Source organism: Pristis pectinata, chromosome 8 (assembly GCF_009764475.1).
Source record: "Pristis pectinata isolate sPriPec2 chromosome 8, sPriPec2.1.pri, whole genome shotgun sequence".
In the NCBI taxonomy this organism is placed as follows: domain Eukaryota; kingdom Metazoa; phylum Chordata; class Chondrichthyes; order Rhinopristiformes; family Pristidae; genus Pristis; species Pristis pectinata.
The window spans coordinates 56,975,040-56,993,846 of NC_067412.1; the positions used below are offsets into that span (position 1 = coordinate 56,975,040).

At 41.8% G+C, this 18,807-nt stretch overlaps 2 protein-coding genes across 4 annotated transcripts in view; one reads left to right on the top strand and one right to left on the bottom strand.

Annotated features, from left to right (window-relative positions):
* lrch2 (leucine-rich repeats and calponin homology (CH) domain containing 2) overlaps positions 1-2,996 on the bottom strand; it is a 141,628-nt gene extending 138,632 nt beyond the window's left edge. Inside the window, 1 exon segment of the mRNA XM_052021069.1 lies at positions 2,785-2,996. Within this exon segment, the coding sequence (XP_051877029.1) occupies positions 2,785-2,971 (187 nt within the window). The 5' untranslated portion in view covers positions 2,972-2,996.
* A 151-nt stretch (positions 2,997-3,147) lies between these two features.
* Positions 3,148-18,807, top strand: part of si:dkey-17o15.2 (UAP56-interacting factor) — a 76,685-nt gene continuing 61,025 nt past the window's right edge. For 2 of the 3 annotated variants that reach the window (XM_052021634.1, XM_052021636.1), the window contains exons 1-2: positions 3,148-3,246; positions 8,094-8,185. In XM_052021634.1, the coding sequence (XP_051877594.1) occupies positions 3,203-3,246; positions 8,094-8,185 (136 nt within the window). In that variant the 5' untranslated portion in view covers positions 3,148-3,202. The remainder of the gene's footprint in view (positions 3,247-8,093; positions 8,186-18,807) is intronic. The other variant, XM_052021635.1, reaches the window with a different exon arrangement.

Genomic DNA, 18,807 nt, shown 5'->3' on the forward strand with positions numbered 1-18,807 from the left:
CTGTTATGAAAGAAAGGTCACTGATGAAGCAATTGAAGTTAGTTGGCCTGAGGAAACTGCTCTGAGGAACTCCTGCAGCACTTCCCGGGGCTGGAATGAGTGAATTCTAACAATGATCAATTTCCTTTGTGAGTTATGACTGGCCATTGGTGTTTTTCCCTTGATGACCAATTAATTCAATGTTACTAGGTCTCCTTAATACAACCAGCTCGTTGATGGCAGTTACTCCCATTTTATCACCAAATTAAGCTGGTTAATCCATGTTTGGACTAGGACTGTAACAAGGTCTGGTACTGAATGATATTGGCAAAACCTAAAATGGGCACAGGTGAGCAGATTTTCATTAAGTGCTGCTTGGTGTTATCGGTGACACATTCCAGTGATCTGCCTATCATTAAGAGTATACTGACTGGACAGTAATTGGACATCCTGCTTTTGTAAGTAAGACATACCAATTTTTTATATTCTCAGGCATATACACGTACTGAAACAGCTTTGTTACGGGCATAGCTATCTCTTGTATAGCCATTTCCAGCACTGCAATTAAATGTCTTGTCTGGTCCCAATGTCCGCTGTATCCAGTGCTCCCAGACATTTCTCAATATCATTGTGGAGTGAATCAAATTGCCCGGAGACCAGTTTTTTTGTGATTGTAAGGGAGAAGCTAATATAGCTCTTGCATTAAATGCTTGTGGAAGCAGTTACAAATGAGTTTCTGAACCCAAATGTTGGGTATTGTGCACACTTTGGACACAATTTATAAATACAGCTCCTGTGAACGTGTTGAGTTTCTATAGATAGGTGATAGCAAACACTGTTTTCACAAAATCTCATTCAACACATGAAATTAATCTCCAAAAGATATAACTAACATCACCATATTTTAACTTAAACATGTATGAACCATTGTTATCTTCAATTAAATTTCACAATCAATATACAATTGCAAGGACCTGCAAATACAGTAATCACCTATTTTATCAAAATGCATTGAATTGCTCTTACAAAATCACTACAATTTCACACCTTTCAAGAATGATTGGTCTTCAATATCTTATCATGAACACGATTCCATTCATTTTGCAAAGATAAACTTCCTTGAATTATTGTGGCGCACAAGAAGCTGCCCTCAATCCAGCAGCCACCAGCATGCTCCTTTTTACTGCTCATTTTGGTTGCCCTAAACAGGTGTCAAATACTTCTGAAAAATGCTTTATCAAATTATGGGCATAGCCTCAAGATAAGGGTTTGTACACTCAGACCAAGGAAGAGGAAGAATTCCTTCTTTCAGATACTGCAGAATCTTTGGAACTTTCTATTCTGAGCATGCAGAGTCATTCAGTACATTCAAGGTTAGATGACAAGCAAATCAAGGATTTGGGGGAAAAAAAAAATTATGAAAAAGAGCAAAGAAGCCAAAAATCACACTAGTCATGATCTTTCTAAACAGTGGACCAAGCTGGAGGAGACAAGACATCCTCCAGCTTTTATTTATATGTTCTTATGCAACCTTACATTTCACAACAAACATCTTAAATAATTGTCCTCAGCCAATCAACCACTTAAACTTTTATCAGACACCCATTTCATTGAATACCATTTGTAAATAGAGCTCAATAAATAAGCTTGATTTACAAATTAGACCATCTCAAAAGACACGATAGATCAGTAATTCCAAACCTCTAGATTCTGACAAAAACTCAATCTGCAATGCTCTCAGAGAAATCCATTATTAATCATGTCAGGCCCTTTTCTGATGAAGGGCCCAGACCTGAAACATTAACTGTTTCTCTTTCCATAGATGCTGCCCAACCTGCTGAGCATTTTCTGTTTTTATTTCAGATTTCCAATATCAACAGCTAATTTTTGTTTTTTATTAATTGCCACCTGCAGAAACAAAGAAATACATTTCTGCAGTTCCAAGGCCAGAATTGATATAATACATTCAAGAAATGTTTCTAAATACAGCAGATAAAATATCAGTGTTTTCAGTAAAGTGATCCAAAAAAAAAGTAAAACAAAGTGTTGGAAATATTCAGATCAGGCAAGTCAGGTTGATGACCTGAAATGTTAACTCTTTCTCTCCACAAATGCTTAGATTTTCCAGCATTTTTGTTTCTTCTTCATATTTCCAGTACCCTTTTTTTGGCTTCTGGCTTTTACAAATTAATCTAGAAGATCAATTCATTCAATTATCCAAATTGTTGAATTAAGTGTTTTCTACATCTGCACAAAAGAAAAGTTCCACAATGGGCTGTAACACGAAAAAACTTAAAAGCCCATGTGTTAAGGTAGCAAAGCAAATTCTGTAAACAAACTATAGGCAAAATTTTCAAACCACAAAACGATATTAAGGGTGTTATCCAAATTGGGGAGAAAGGGGAGGAGGAAGAGGAAGGGGCGGAAAGCAAGAGTTAATTTATGCTACTGATAGTTCCTGATTATTAATACAGATGATGGGTGGTGTTCAAAATAATCTATATTTCGTCCTTCCACAGTGTAACGAAGCTGGTTTCACCCCCGAGGCCGACGGATGGCAGCTATTGTTCCCCAAACACTGAAGTGTACCGAGCCCCGGGCATCACCGTTACCCGCACCGTTACATCTGACACCAACGCCGCTGGCTGCGCATCACACGCCGGTTCGGGGCTGTGTGTTTTTGCTTGCACGGAGAAATAAACGCCTTTTCGTTATCCAAGGCTGCATTTGTCCTTATTAAAGGACTGGCTCGGCCCCGGGAAGGGAGGGAGGAAGGAAGAGGGAGGGGAAGTACGAGCAACCCACCTGCCTGCACCGTATCTGTCAAGTCGTAGTTGACGGCAGGGAACTCCTTGAGCTTCCGCCCGCTTAGATTGAGAATCCCCGAGTGAACGGCCTCCTCCAGGACCCTCTCCAGGCTGCGGTTCAGCTGTGTGGACGGGATGGCAGTCCTCGAGTACCAAGGCTGGTGCCCACCCAAGCCCGCCGCCATTTCTCTCCCAATTGTATGGAACGGCCTCCCGCGCAGGCAGCAGTGCGCACGCGCGGCAAACAGACGCATTCCCCGCCCGGCCGGCCCGCGAGGGGCGGGGCCAGAGCGGGACCGTTGGTCATCTGATCCAGAAGGGAACGGACTCAGGTGGGGGGCCGTGCTGACGTCACGGGACGGCCTGACTGACAGCCGTTCGCTCAGGCCGGAGCCTGAAGGTCAGCGGTAGGGGCAATGGCAGCGCATCGTTCCCGCAATCTAGGGTCGTGGCTTCTTTGGTAAATATTCACCTTGCGTTCTACTGAAGCTTATAGTACAACAAATTATCTTAAAATAGTAGAATTTGAGAGTCCCCCAGATTCTTCTCAAGATCTCGCACTTTGCACCGAGCTCCTGATCCACCAGATGTCCACCTGTACGCTCCTGAGACCTGATCTACCAACAGCAGACACCTCCAGGCATTAGAAGGATAGCACCAACCTTCTCTCCATGAAATTCTTCAAATCCATTGGAAGGATAAGCCAAACAAGTGACCTGTCCCAGACCGAAATCCCCACCATTGAGGCCCTGATTAAACTCAGTCGTCTCCATTGTGCAGGCCATGTCAAGTGTCTGCCCAGCACCAGATTACCAGAACACTTTATTCCAAACTGTCACAGCAAGAAATTACCAGGTGAACAGGATCTTATCAATGCTTCCTTAGGGAAAACAAAAACAACGTTCCCATTGATTCTTTAGAATCCTGAGTCCACGAGTGTCCAATAGGACCATTTGTGATGGCTCTGAACAACTTGAGTCCAAGCATCACATAGATTCATAGTGTTAACAGTGGAAGGAGGGCACCACTTCACAAACAACTCACCCACCTATCTTGTCTGGCACGTCCTGCCCATCTGTTGAAGAGTCCACTGCTTCTACATTGCCTTCATCAGTTACCTCAGAACCCATAAAACAATTGCAAGCAACTGATACTGAGAAACTGCCCAAGTAGGCAAGTAAGTATTGGACTGGAAGCAACCAGAATTTGAAACAAAATCAAAGAAGGGTAGGTGATCAAAGGCCATCATCCCTGGCAATGAACAGCAGGTGAAATTGGCCTTTGCACAAAAATAGGTAGAAATGGAGATGGACAATACAGATTGCCGTGTTTTTGACTTTTTAAGACTGTTCATCATCATTTCCCGCAAATAATCAGGTGCCAGATGTTTGAACTTCAGGCAACCTCAGTCTGGTTCCTATGCCCAAAAGCATCATTTGCTAATCAAGCCCTTCAAAAAATGGGCCTTTTCTTGCATTCCCAAAGTGAATGCCCAAATTAGAAACCAATGATGTTTCCATTAATTGAAGGATATAATGGATAGAAGGTGAGGGGAAGAGAAACTAAGAGAAAAACTAAATAAACCAAAAAGACATTCTAACTAGCACCACTTTTCAATTTAAATATTTTATAAGGTACACTTTTGGCATTATGTCCCATCCCTGTCAATATTTAGTGAAAATTACTCACAATATATAAAAAAATGGTAGCCTGAGGGAATACTGAAAACAAGGAATAAATTTCATTCACAGTCTCCATTAAAACTACAAGCATGATTCATGTTCTGCGCACGAGATGTCAATGTCACAAAATATTCTGATTTAAAAGTAAAGTAATTTTATTATTTAAGTTTTCAATTTATAGAAAACAGCTCATAATTTAAATCAAGCGTCTTTTACACTTGAGAATACACGGGTCACATTGAGAGTATGCAGTTATTCAATATGTACTGTATTCCTTCAAAAGCTGGGTTTATCCAACTGCCAAACCATCTTCATTAACATTTTCTTACGGATCAACTCAACCTTGAGGATGGCTTGCTTCCACTTCAGTTCTGTGAATTCTGAGGAGACTGATGAGGCCAATATGGGACCTGCGGAGTCTGCCACACAGGAAGGAGGCACATGATAAGGTGAATGAGTGGGAATTTTGGGAAATGATGCACTCCTTCTGACTTCTGTATCCTCCCAGTGAAGGGTCTTGAGGTTCTCAATGCCAACCAAAATCCTCCTTTTCCATTTTGTGTAATAATGGAGCAGGAATTCCCACAAGTTGGTGAGAATAACACACTTTTTCAGAGAGGCTTCAAGAGGCCCTGAATTGTTTGCTTTGTTCACCTGGTAATCTCATGCCACCAAAGAGTTCAGAATAGTCAGTCTGTTTCTAATGTCTGGAATCAGGCATGTTATCAACGTGGCCTGCCCATCAGATACAACTGAGTGTAAATTGGACCTCAGTGCTGAGAAGGTTGGCCTGGGAGGGAACACTGATTCTGCCACTGGGTTTTAAGAATGTTGCAAACACAGTTGGAAGTATCAGTGTTATGAATTCCTACTTTAGGTACTCCATGTTTCAGAAAGATGCAGAAAGTCAGGGAGTTGATCATTGAAACATATGAGACAAAAGGCCCTACACTTACAATCCACAAAACTTGGCCCAATTGTACAACAATACTCCCTGACAATAAAAGTACACAAAGGTAGGGATCACTGCTTCCTGGTAGACTATGACCTTAATGAAGATTTGAGGTCTTGATCTTCAAATATTCTTTTCCTCAGATGACCAAAGGAGAATTTCTTCATTGATGTATGCCTTCGATAATAAAATCATGTAACTTTATTTTCAGGGAGCCGTGTTGTGCGATTGGGTCAAGTTTTGTGGATCCACAGTGTAGGACCTTTTTCTCAAAGGCTTCAATGATCAAGTCAATGATGACTTGGAGCTCAGCCTCTGAAAGTGCATGTGTTTAACCAAGATTCGCCTACTGCAGCTTGATGACTGATGTTTAGTGACCTTGGTTCTGGAAAGAAAGTTGTGTGTAATTGAACAGTTTTCCATATGTCCTATATATGAGCTTCACTCCATCAAGAAGCTTGTTGGAAGTTGAGGTACAACATTGCAGTGACACAGATTCCAAAAATCGTTGGGCCTCACTTTACACTAGTTTGCACTGACTCTTCACACCATTCAGTAGAATTTCCTTTCTTTCTCCCCAACACCACAAAAGAGTTGCAGTTTCCTAAGTCAACAAAATATCTGTACACAGTAAGATCCTAATGGTTCATTTTTTTATTCAATTCGTTAATACAATTAAATTTACATTGTGTAAAAATAATGCCTGCATGGTTACATTAGAAACAGAGTTGAATTGAAGGTTTATGTCTCGATGAAGAAGTAATTATCTTTGCATCAATCCTATTTACCTATTATATAATGCTGTGGATAGAAATATCATCCAAATTGATATATACCAAATACTCGCTCCTTTAGAGTCAAACCACTCTAAACTGACAAGTTTCAGTTCCCACTGCCTTAAGGAACTAGTCTCAACTTCACCCACAAAAGTAGATTTTCCCAGTTATAGGTTTTGATCCTCTGCATTTAGCACAAGTAGAAGAAACTGAACTTTGTTCTGCTTTGTAACGCAAATAATTATTTCATGAAAACAGTAATCTACCGAGTAATCTGCAACAAAACTTGATTTATACAGAACACTTAACAGAGCAAACAAAACTTTACACTAAACCATATGGGAATATATATTAGAATAGGTGACCAAAAGCTGGACAGAAAATAAAGAGCAAAATAAAGGAAGAAAGAGAGGTATGAAGGAGAAGTTTAATGGTGGAGAAGATGGGGCAGTGGAATTTCAGAGTCTAGGGCCTATAAAATGGCCCAGTCGGTAAAAGGTAAGTTACCAAAAGCTATTACTGAGCTCTGACATTGACATTGAAAGTTGCATATTCACAATAAAGCCATTGATTCACAATATTTTATGTGATGTGAATTGAAGAGCTCTATTTCATTCATCTATTTTACTTCATATATTTTTAATATTAAGTGACTATGACTCAGATTATTCAAGAAGGATTCAGGATGTTATTGAACACCTCAGATCCATGCATCAGGAGCGCACCACCTCTCAAACACCCCATCCATCCACCTGTTGGCCAGCACCTGCCCCATCTTTGGAAGAGTCAGCAGTTCCCACATTGGCCTCGTTAGCCACCTCACAGCCACAAAACTGGAGGGGAAACAAATTACCCTCAATCCTGAAGGACTTCCTAAGAAAGAGAACATTGATATTAGCCCGTGACCAAAGGTTATGATTAAAGACCATTGACCTGAAATATTAAATGTTTTTTTTGCTTTTTACAGATCTCTCCTGGCCTGTTGAATTTTTCAAGAAATTTATATTTTTCTCAGAAATGTTAAGTCTGTCCCAGTTAACTATTGCAACCATAAGAGGAACTCAGTGCTCCATAAATTTCATTCTCAATCACAAGATTTGTTATGTCTGTGACAGGATGTCAGTGGTCGTTCTCAGCCTCCTTCCGAGTCCAGAGATGGTCCAGTTAAATTTCCTGGTGTTCCATCTAATAGCACCCTGAAACTGATAGAGATAAAAGATTCCAGTTGTTAACGTGGATGTTTGCTTATATTTTTGATTACTCTCTCATCAGACGGCAGTCCAAGCCTCTAATATGCATCTCTAACAAGCCACAAGAATTTAACTTAACTTTAAAATAAACTTAATAAAAATTTTATCAGATGCTCCAAGCATCAATGTTTTGTGCCACACTGTTTACAGAAAGCAAGCTGCCAAAACGGAGACGGCCTGGTAAAATATATTTGAACAATTGAAAGAGTCCTACCATCGGTTCATTAAAAATAACGTACTTCTCGGCCAACCAGTGGCTATCAAATTCTTATCTGGGCAAAAATAAGTCAGTTTATTTGATTGATAATATTTACTAGTTGTGCTTCACAACTCTGGATTATTTTTGCCAAAGTTATTTGATACATTCGTTCATGCTGCCCTGATATTTCATCTATGTTAACATTTACCTCATGGACGGCCATTTAAAATTTCAAAAGTGAAAACAGTGCAATAAAAGGATGAATGTGTTGCAGTCCCCACGGATTTAATCCGTTCCCTTATCATCGTCACTTCAAATCACGGTATCACTATCACAACGCTGGCAGCATTCCGCACATGCGCTTTTCAGATAGAAGCTTATTCTGAACAAGTGACAAACTCTTTTAAGCGTAACTCTTCGCTTTTCTTTCATTTGAATTGTTCATTAGCAGCCGCTTTAAAGGAGAAATGACAGAGTTCGCCGCTAAACCTGTTCCTATCGAAGTAGACAAGAACTCGGAAAAGATTGACATGTCTTTGGGCAAGTACAAGTTTCCCTAAAATTACGTGTGCATGTTTTCTGAAATTATTGATAGGAAACCCCTCGGGGAGCGGGTCTCTATTACAAGGATATAGAATGTGTGATTTTAATATTATAATTTTGAACTTTTAATGGGATCTGGGAGGAGGGGATAAAGTGGGAGATGTAGTGTGAGATCACACAGATCCAAATCGTTGGAGTCAGTACTAAATAAGGAGCGATGATATCAAATACCAGCAGCGTCATACGGCAGTGATCTTAAATACTGCGGCCGAGGATCGGCGTTGGTATATATATGTATGACTAACTATCAGTGGTGTTTTTGTCTGCTCCTATCGAAGTAGACACAAACTCGGAAAAGATTGACATGTCTTTGGGCAAGTACAAGTTCCCCTAAAATTGGTTTCTGAGGAGTGGTGTTGAAGTGTCTTCTTGAACGAATAGCCTTAAAGCGCAATCTTATATTCAAGAAGTCATCTGGTAAAAGGCGTCTGGTTTGATTTCTCAGGGAATTGCGCTTTCATAGACTGATGAAAATCCAAAGCAACACTGCAATCTTGGCATCATGTTTGTTTTGGGAAGCGTTATCTTCAATTACTGAATTGATCAGTTGGGAATTATCGAACAGTTGCAATCATTTTGTTAAGAAAGGACGTTATTACTTCTTGGATTTACATCACACTTAATGTAGAAAACTTTCCAGCTTCAGCAAGGGTTGGCAGATTTGCAGTGTGGGGAGAATAAAAGACGTTTCAAAGAATGAGAGGTACTTAGTTGAAACTTACAAAATGCCTACAAGGCTCGACCAGGTGGATGCAGGAGTGGTGTTCCTTTGGCTGAGGAAGACAACATCTCAATAAGGGATGGTGAACTGAAATTAGGAGAAATTTCTTCACAGGGCAGGGGGTGGTGAATCTTAGGCATTCATTCTAATGGGGGCTGCAAAGGCTCAGTGATTGATTACTTTAAAGCTGAGATTGATAGATTTCTGGAGATTAAGGGAAAAGAGGGATATGGGTAAAGTGCAAGAAAATTTAGCTCTGGTAGAAAATCAGCTTTGATGATCTTGATGAATGGTAGACCAGGCTCACAGAGCCAGATGGCGTTCTCTTGTTTCTAATTCTTATGCCCTTATAGAATTAGGAACACTCACCAGGGAGCAGCAGAGGAAATAGCATGGTGGTCAAAGCATTGGTGAAGATTTGATTATGAGAAAGGGTTCCATGGAGGTTAGGGAAGCATCAGGACAGAGAGACTATAGAAGAAAATCCAGAGTGAGTTCAAAAAATGCTTTGCTACAGCAGTGGCATTCATGGAGAAAACAATGCAAAGGAACTCAACTTTTACACAACAGACAATGTAAAATGGCACCAAAGGAGGTTGCAACAGTAGTGAAAAGAAATAACTTATAGAATTCAAGAAGATGTAAAACACCAAATATGCTATTCAATTCATCATGGCCATCAATAAAAAAGCTACCCAGCAAAATCTCACTTTCCAGCAATAGGTCCATAGCCCTGCAGGTGTAGGGCACTTCATGCATCATCAAAGCAATTATCAGACAATAGTTTCAAAACAGTATCATTTTCTTTTTCTTATCTCCCCTCTAATCCTCCCACTTAATTCTCTAAATCGTTATTCCCAATTTTGACCACTATGCTAAAAGAAATAAGTTCCTCCTATTCAGCACCCTCATCATTTTATACACATCAATTAAGGCTCTCCTTAGCCACATCTGTTCTAAAGAAAATAACCCCAGCTGATGGAATCTTTCCTCATGGCTATAATTTTCTTGTCCTGGCAATATTCTTGTGAACCCCTATGCAACTTCTCCAGTGCAGTCATCTCTTCACAGTACTCAAGATGTGGCCCTAACTAGTATTGTATGCAGTTCCAGTATAACCTCCCTGGTCCCATATTCTATATCTTGGCTAATAATAAAAAAGTGTAGCGGTTGCTACCGCAGAATAAAACAAGACTCTACTCGGAGGATTGCCAAACAGAACTGGTTTATTTTCCCGCCTTGCGCGGGCCCTTTAAGGGAGAATGTTCCCGCCCAAAACAACCGGCAATGACGTAAGTCCTACGTCATCAGGACTTTCCCGCGCGCGGGTTCTCCCCGTCGCTCGGAAAGACGAGGCCCACCGCCATCTTGGGCCTCGTCGCTCCGACGCCGCGCGACCCGACTGCCGAGCCGGTTCGCCCGACTAGACGGTGAGTCGCCACAAAAGCATCCTTTATGCCTTTTTATCCACTGAATTGACCTTGTAACTGGATATAGAGTCCTACATCTTTTTGCAGTTATCATTGGGCAGGAGGTACAGAAGCCTGAAGACCCACACCACCAGGTTCAAGAACAGCTACTTCCCTTCAACCATTCAGTTCTTGAACTAACCAGCAAAACCCTAATCACTACAGTTTAGCAATACTATGACTACTTTGATCACTTTGCAATAAAATGGACTTTTTAAATTCTAATTCTGTTCTTTCTTGTTAAAATTATGTTTAATTTCTGTTTTTCTTGTGAATGCTGCTTATATGATGCATGTGCCTGTGATGCTGCTGCATTGCATCTGTACATACATGTACTTGGACTTTCACACACAAAATGCTGGAGGAACAGCAGGTCAGACAGCATCTATGGAGGGAAATAAACAGTCGACGTTTTGGGTTGAGACCCTTCATCAGGACTGGAAAGGAAGAGGGCAGAAGCCAGAATAAAAAGGTAGGGGGAGGGGGAGGAGCACAAGCTGGCAGGTGATAGGCGAGTCCAGGTGAGAGGGAGAAGGTAGGTGCGTGGGGGAAGGGGGAATGAAAGGGAATGATGTGAGAAGCCAAGAGGTGATAGGTGGAAGAGGCAAAGGGCTGAAGAAGAAGGTATCCGATAGGAGAGTACAGTAGACAATGGAATAAAGGGAAGGAGGTGGGGAACCAGAGGGAGGTGATGGGCAGGTTGTGAGAGCAGGGGAAGGGAAAGAGAAGGGGTGAGGGGGCCAGGGTTACCAGAAGTTAGAGAAATCAATGTTGATAACGTCAGGTTGGAGACAGAATATGAAGTGTTACTCCTCCAACCTGCGTCTGACCTCAAAGTGGCAGTAGCGGAGGCCATGGATAGACATGTCAGTATGGGAAAGGGAAGTGGAATTGAAGTGGCTGGCCACCGGGAGATCTTGGCTATTGCGGCAGATGGAGCAAAGATGCTCGACAAAGTGGTCACCCAATCTTCATCAGGTCTCACCAATTGAGGAGGCCATGCCGGGAGCACTACATGCAATAAATGACACCCTCAGATTCTTAGGTGAAGCGCTGCCTCACCTGGAAGGACTGTCTAGGGCCCTGAATGGTGGTGAGGGAGGAGATGTAGGGGCAGGTGTAACACTTTGCACAGTTTCATGGATAAGTGCCAGGAGGGTGATCGGTGGGGAGGGACAAGTGGACAAGGGAGTCGTGGAGAGCGTGATCCCTGCAGAAAGTGGAGGGGGGAGAGTGTAAGATGTGCCGGGTGATGGGATCCCATTGGAGATGGCGGATGTTGCGGAGAATGATGTGTTGGATGCGGAGGCTCGTGGGGTGGTAGGTGAGGACAAGGGGAACCCTATCCCTGTTATGTTAGGGGACAGAGTGGGGTGAGGGCAGACGAGTGGGAAGTGGAGGGGTTACAGGCAGCGTTGATGGTGATTGAAGGGAAGCCCCGGTTACTGAAAAAGGAGGACATTTCTGATGTCCTAGAATGGAAAGCCTCATCATGAGAACAGATGTGGCGGAGGGCCCTTCATTATTAGTACCATCAGGGAGGAGGTACAAGAGCCTGAAGACCCACACTCAATGTTTCAGGAACATTTTCTTCCCCTCCGCCATCAGATTTCTGAATGGTCTATGAACCCATGAACACTACCTTGTCATTCCTCTTTTGCACTATTTATTTATTTTTGTAACAGTAATTTTTACGTCTTTATGTTTTGCACTGCAGTGCTGCCACAGAACAACAAATTTCACGACATATGTCAGTGGTAATAAACTTGAAATGTCGACTGTTTATTTCCCTCCATAGATGTTGCCTGACCTGCTGAGTTCCTCCAGCATTTTGTGTGTGTGGGTCCAGATTCCAGCATCTGCAGAATCTCTGGAGTTTCTCTGTCTTTGACTTTGAAGTCTCTCTGTCCCTCCACACCATTCATTTTCCTCCGATTTGTGGGGTAGCTCCTTGCCTTGGTTCCCAAACACTCTATCTCCTGTTTCTCAGGTTTAAATTCCATTTTCCACTTTTCTGCCCAACTAACGAGACCATCAATATCTTCTGTAGTCTAAAGCTTATCCTAGCAGAATCAACCACAAGGCCCATTTTTGCAAATCATAAAACCAATTTATTAGGCCTTTACACGCCTAATATTACTAATAAATATTGAAAACACAAACATTCCAAGTAGTAAGGCCGACAGAATCTCACTAGAAATAGCAAGCAATCACAAAAATACCCATCAATCATTACACTTTGCTTCCTGCCACTGAGCCAATTTTGAATCTATTTGCCCTCTGCCCATGAATCTCATAGGCTCTTCCTTTGTTCATCAACTTGTCATGTGGACCTTGTCAGAAGCCTTGCTAAAATCCATACAGACTACATCAAATGGACTGCTCTAATTAACAGAGGATTTTTGTTAGTCAGGCATGACCTTCCCTAACAAATTCATTTAACTATCCCTAATTTATCTGTGCCTTTCTTAGTGAAAGTTTACGCTATCCCATGGACTTGATTCTAATAATTTTCACATGACTGAAGTTAATTAACCAACCTGAAATAACTTGGTTTATATCTTCTTCACCTTTATACAATGGTACAATGTTAGCTGTCCTACGATTCTCTGGCACCACAACTGTAGCCAAATAATGAAAACAATCTTTGAAATTTCCCCCTGTGCTTTTAATAGTCTAGGATGTAATTTCATGCATGTCTGGGAATTTATCCACTTTTAGGAATGGTAAACCCCTTATTAATTCCTTCTTATGATGTTCAGTCCATCCAATATTTCAAAGTATGCCTCCAACATCTCATCTACCTTCTCATGTCCCCTTATGATCTTATATATTAAGATTGCCCTCATTCTTCTAAACTCCAAAGAAGACAGACCATATACAATTGTACCAATACTTTCCTGTTTCTAAAATCTGCACCCTTTGAAATAAAAGCCAATATGTCATTTACCTTTCTAACTACTTGCTGCACCTGCCTGTTAACTTTTTGTGATTAATGCACAAGAACACCTCACCTCTGGAATTTAGTTCTTTGGTCCATGCTCAAAGGAAGGCTGTGATGATGCCTAAAACTGAGAAGCCCTGGCAAAACCCATGTTGGGATTCAGATGTTGGAGACTAAGTGCTGCTTGATAACACTGTCAGCAACACCTTTGATCATAATGCTAATGATTGTGAGTAGACTAATTAGGTAACAATTAGCCAAATTGGATTTGTTCTGCTTTTTGTCAACAGGATATACTTGGGCAATGTTTCACATTGTGGAGAAGACACAAGTATTGTAACTATACTGGAACATCTTGTTTAGAGGCACAATTAGTTCTGGAGCACCTCAGTCAGATGTTGCCTTGCCCCATAGCCTTTACAGTACCCAGTTCTGTCAGCCTTTTCTTGATATCAGATGTAGAGGATTGAATTGACTGTAGACTGGCTTCTATGATTGTAAGGATCTCAGAAGAAAGTAGAGAAGAATCATCCATTCAACACTTCTGGCTGAACATACTTCAGCCCTTTCATTCACAATCACATGGACTCCACTGTCGTTGAGGGTGGGGATGTTCTTGAAGCTTTCTCTTCCTATTGACTGCTAAATGTCTACCACCATTCATGACTAGATGTGATAGGACTGCTGACCTTTGATCTGATCTGTTGATATATGATCACTTAGATCTGCCAATTGTTTGCAGTTTTTTTTCTGTTTAGCATGCATGTAATCCTGTTCTTCAGCTTCAACAGGTTGGTACTCATTTTTATTTTCACCCATGATGCTCTTGGAATGCACTTCAGTACTGTTTTAAGGGAGAAAGAGAGATGTATCAATTCATAATGCAACAGGTTTTGGTGGTGGTATGACTGCAGTGCCACAGAACACAATGATGGCTGACCTGAGTGTGAAGATGGAAATGCACCTCCACAAGCACTGCATGGTAGTGGTCACTTCTACAAATGCTATCATGTACAGTTTCAACTGCCACAGGTAGATTGGTGAGGAAGAGATCATGTATCCTTCATATTGGTTTGTTCACTTCCTTCCACAGACTCAGTCTGGCAGCTATGTTGCACAGGATTCAACCATGTCACTCTAAGTGATGGACATTAAAGAGGGCAATAAATGCAAGTATTGCACAGCATCCATTGAATTACTGTTCTCTACAGCTATTTCATTCAAGCTGTGACCTTTGTGTGCCACTCTTAGTTAGTTGGAGACTCCTTGGCATCTCCTAAACTCACGTAACCAGTAATCTTCGCAAATAGGGCCAGTGTACCCAAAGTGTGAATGGCTTCTGGTTCTCTTTGCTGCTCAAAGCTACCATCTTTTCAAAAACTCAGTCCCTCAATCTAAGTGACTCACTCCAGTCTCTTCCCATGATTGCTCATGCAGACTCATAACCCAGAACCATAATGAGCAAATGGATTCTACCAAAGGCCCAACATTCATTTTCCCTATAACTTGGATCTTCCTCTCTTTCAATGGCTCCAGTCAAGCATAGAGCATTTAGAGTATGGATGAACTCACTGTGCAGTCTTCGAATACAGAAAATGTGGTAGGTAGTAAGTTCAGCGAATTGATCGTGCTGTAGGTACAGAAGGAAAGGAAATGGGTGACTACCAGGAAGAGCAGTAAGTGCAGATAGATGGTGCAGGAGTCCCCTGTGGTCATTTCCCTCTCAAACATGTATGCTGTCTCTGATACTGTTATCGGGAGAGGCCTCTGAGAGGAAAGCGGCAGTAGCAGCTAGGCTTGTGGTACCATGGTTGGCTCTGATGCACAGTAGGGGAGGGAAGGGTCTAGGCAAGTAGTAGTCATAGGGGATTCATTAGTGAGGGGAACAGACAGGTGTTTCTGTGTCCATAAGCAAGATTCCAGAATGGTGTGTTGCCTCCCTGGTGGCAGGGTCAAAGATGTATTGGAGTCGTACAGAACATTTCTGAAGAGGGAGGAAGAACAGCCAGAGGTCATGGTATATGTTGGTACTAACAACATAAATAGAAAGAGGGACTAAGTCTTGCAGACTGAATTTATGGGGTTAGGCACAACATTAAAAAGCAGGACCTCTAGAATCATAATCTTAGGATTACACCCTGTGCCATGTACTTTTGAGGTTAAAAATAAGAGATTAGGAGAGATGAATGCGTGGCTGGTGCAGGAGGAAGGGCTTCAGGTACTTAGATCAGTGGGATCACTTCTGGGGCAGATGGAACCTGTAGAAAGAGGGTTACACCTAAACTGGAAGAGGGCTAATATCCTTACAGGCAGGTTTGCTCACACAAGCTAATTTGATATGGGGTTGGGAAACTCAATAGTAGTGTGTTGGGTGAGGAGATTGACCCAAATGTAGTTCAAACAAGTCCAATGGGCAAAGCAGACATAGGTTATGGAGCATGGTGGGAGCTGGTAGGCTCTGATGCATTTATTTTAGTGTAAGGAACATTATGAGGAAGTCAGATGACCTTAGAGCATGGATCAGCACTTAGAACCATGATGTTATTGCAACCACAGATATGTGGTTGAAGGAAAGGCAGGACTGGGCAGCAAATGTTCCTGAATATGGAAGTCTCAGATGTGTCACATGGGAATGCAAAAGTGGGGGGAGTCACACTACTGATTGCAGAGAACATAATGGGCAGTATTTAGAGAGGATATTCTGGAGGCATTGTCCAACAAAGCCATATAGGTAGAATTTAGGATTAAGAGAGGGGTGATCACTTTGCTGGGATTATGTTATATACCTCCTAATCGTCCGCAGGAATTAGAGGAACAGATACATAAGCAAATTGCAGAAATGTGTAAAAGCAATAGGGTTATACTAGTGGGGAATTTTAACTTTCCCAATATTGACTGAGATTGCCTTGGTACAAGTGGCTTAAATGGGGCAGAATTTGTAAAGTACAAGAAAGTTTTATGAGACAATATGTAAATAGTCCTACCAGAGAACAGGCTGTACTTGACCTTATCCTAGGAAATTAAGCTGGGCAGGTGGTGGAAGTGTCAGTTGATGAACACTTTGGAAACAGTACCTATAATTCTGTAAGGTTCAAGGTAGTTATGGAAAGGGATAAATTGAGATTCTAAATTGGGGGAAAACTGATTTTGATAGTGCCGAGAGGACCTGGCAAAAGTAGATTGGGAGCAGATGTTTGTGGATAAAACAACATCTGACAAGTGGGAGTCATTTAAGCTCAGGGCCAGCATATTCTGGTAAGGGTAAAAGGCAAAGATGGCAAGATTAGAGAATCTTGGATGACAAAGGTTATTTATTAAAAGTTTGATCACAAAAATAAAAGCAAGCATATGACAGGTATAGACAACTACAATCAAGCAAGTCCTTTGAAGAATATAGAGGGTATAGGAAAGTATCTAAGAAAAAAATTAGGAGGGCAAAGAGGGGCTGTGAGATATCCTTGGCAGGTAAGATTAAGGAGAATGCTAAGTTTTTTCTTACAGAGTGGTAACAGGCCCTTCCGGCCCAATGAGTCCGCGCCGCCCATTTTAAACCCAAATTAACCTACCCGTACGTCTTTGCAATGTGGGAGGAAACTGGAGCACCCGGAGGAAACCCACACAGACACAAGAGAACGTACAGATGCCTTACAGACAGCGACGGGAATCGAACCCCGATCGCTGGCACTGTAATACCGTTACGCTAAGCAAGACAGTAGCTAAGAAAGAATGGGACCATTCACCAAGGGGAAGGATGTGGAGGATAGTGAGTTCAGGAGAGAAACATTGATAGTCTGGGGTATGTCAGTATTAAGGTTGAATGCAATGGGAAACAAGGGAGGAAATTGCTAGGGCCCTGACAGATTTTTGCATCTTCATTAGCCACAGGTGACGTACCAGAAGATTGGAGGATAGCTAATGTTGTTCCTTCCTTTAAGAACAGCAGTAAGGATAAGGCAGGTAACTACAGACTGGTGAGCCTCATGTCAGTGGTAGGAAAATTATTGGAGGAAATTCTAAGGAACAGGATTTATGAACATTTGAAAAGATAGGGACTGATAAGGGATTGTCAGCATGGTTTTGACTCACTAATTTGATTGAATTTTTTGAGGAGTTAACATAGGAGATTGATGAAGCCAGGGCAGTTGATGCTGTCCATATGGACTTAAGTAAGGCATTTGACAAGGTAGACTGATCCAGAAGGTTAAGGCATATTGGATTCAAGGACAGCTGGCCAATTGGATCCGAAATTGGTTTGGTAATAGGAGCCAGAGGGTAGTGTGGAATGATATTTTTCTGTTTGGAAGTCTGTGACTAATGGTATACTGCAGGGATCAGTGTTGGGACCTTTGCAGTTTATGAGATATATTAATGACTTGGATTTGAATGTGGAAGGTATGATTAGTAAGTTTTCAGATGACATGGAATTGGTGATGTTGTGGATAGCAATGTCTGAGGCTACAGCAGGCTATGGATCAGAATGAGGTGGCATCAGGACTGACAGAAAATAGGAAAGATTGCCAGTATATAGCAGTATGAAGGAGGGGTCCTGATGCATGTTCTTGTCCCAACACATCAGCATACACCTTTTGCCTCCACAGATACTGCTTGACCCATTGACTTCTTCTAGCATTCTCTTATTTGTTCCAGATTCCAACATCTTCAGTCTCTTTTGTCTTCACCAGGATGTTCCCCAGAGTAGAGGACTTTAGTAATGGGGAAAGATTGAATAGGCTGGACTTGTTTTCCCTGGAGTGAAGGAGGCTGAGGACTGACCTGATAGAGGTTTATAAGATGATGAGAGACAGAGATAGGATAGATAGTCTCAGGTATGCATTCCCATATCCACATCCAAGTTGTTTGATTCTACCTTTTTTATGGAACTCTAGGGAGACTGCTTCCAAACTTTGTGGAAGTGACCATCTTTACTGGCTGCTACCCTCTTCAGGGACTTGCAGTTGTTACAATATACTCTGCCAAGTGACAATTACAGCACTGGGCCATCTCGAATGGACATTTTGAGGCCAGATGATTACTGTGACTGCCATGATAGGGCTTCCTGCCTTTTGCACCCACATGACCTACTTGGTTCTAGCTGAGCTACTTGTGGTGTTAATGTGACTGGGTCTGAAGAGAAAGACCACATCACCATTACTGTCTCTGTGGGCTCTCTGGTTACATCTCTGAATCATGACTTGAGTGAAGATGCTTCATGTTTTTAAGTGCCATCTCCAAACTTGCCATCCTGTAAACTTGAATGTTAGGCTGACTGGATTAAATAGCATCGGCTGTATTCTCTCATTTGCCAATCCTCACATTAAGCGATCCTATAATGTCCGATCTAATAAAGTCTGGAAATGACATCCTTTTGCCAATGTCCTTAATTTGATCACATTACCACCAACTGTCTTCTCTGGTCGTAGTTGTT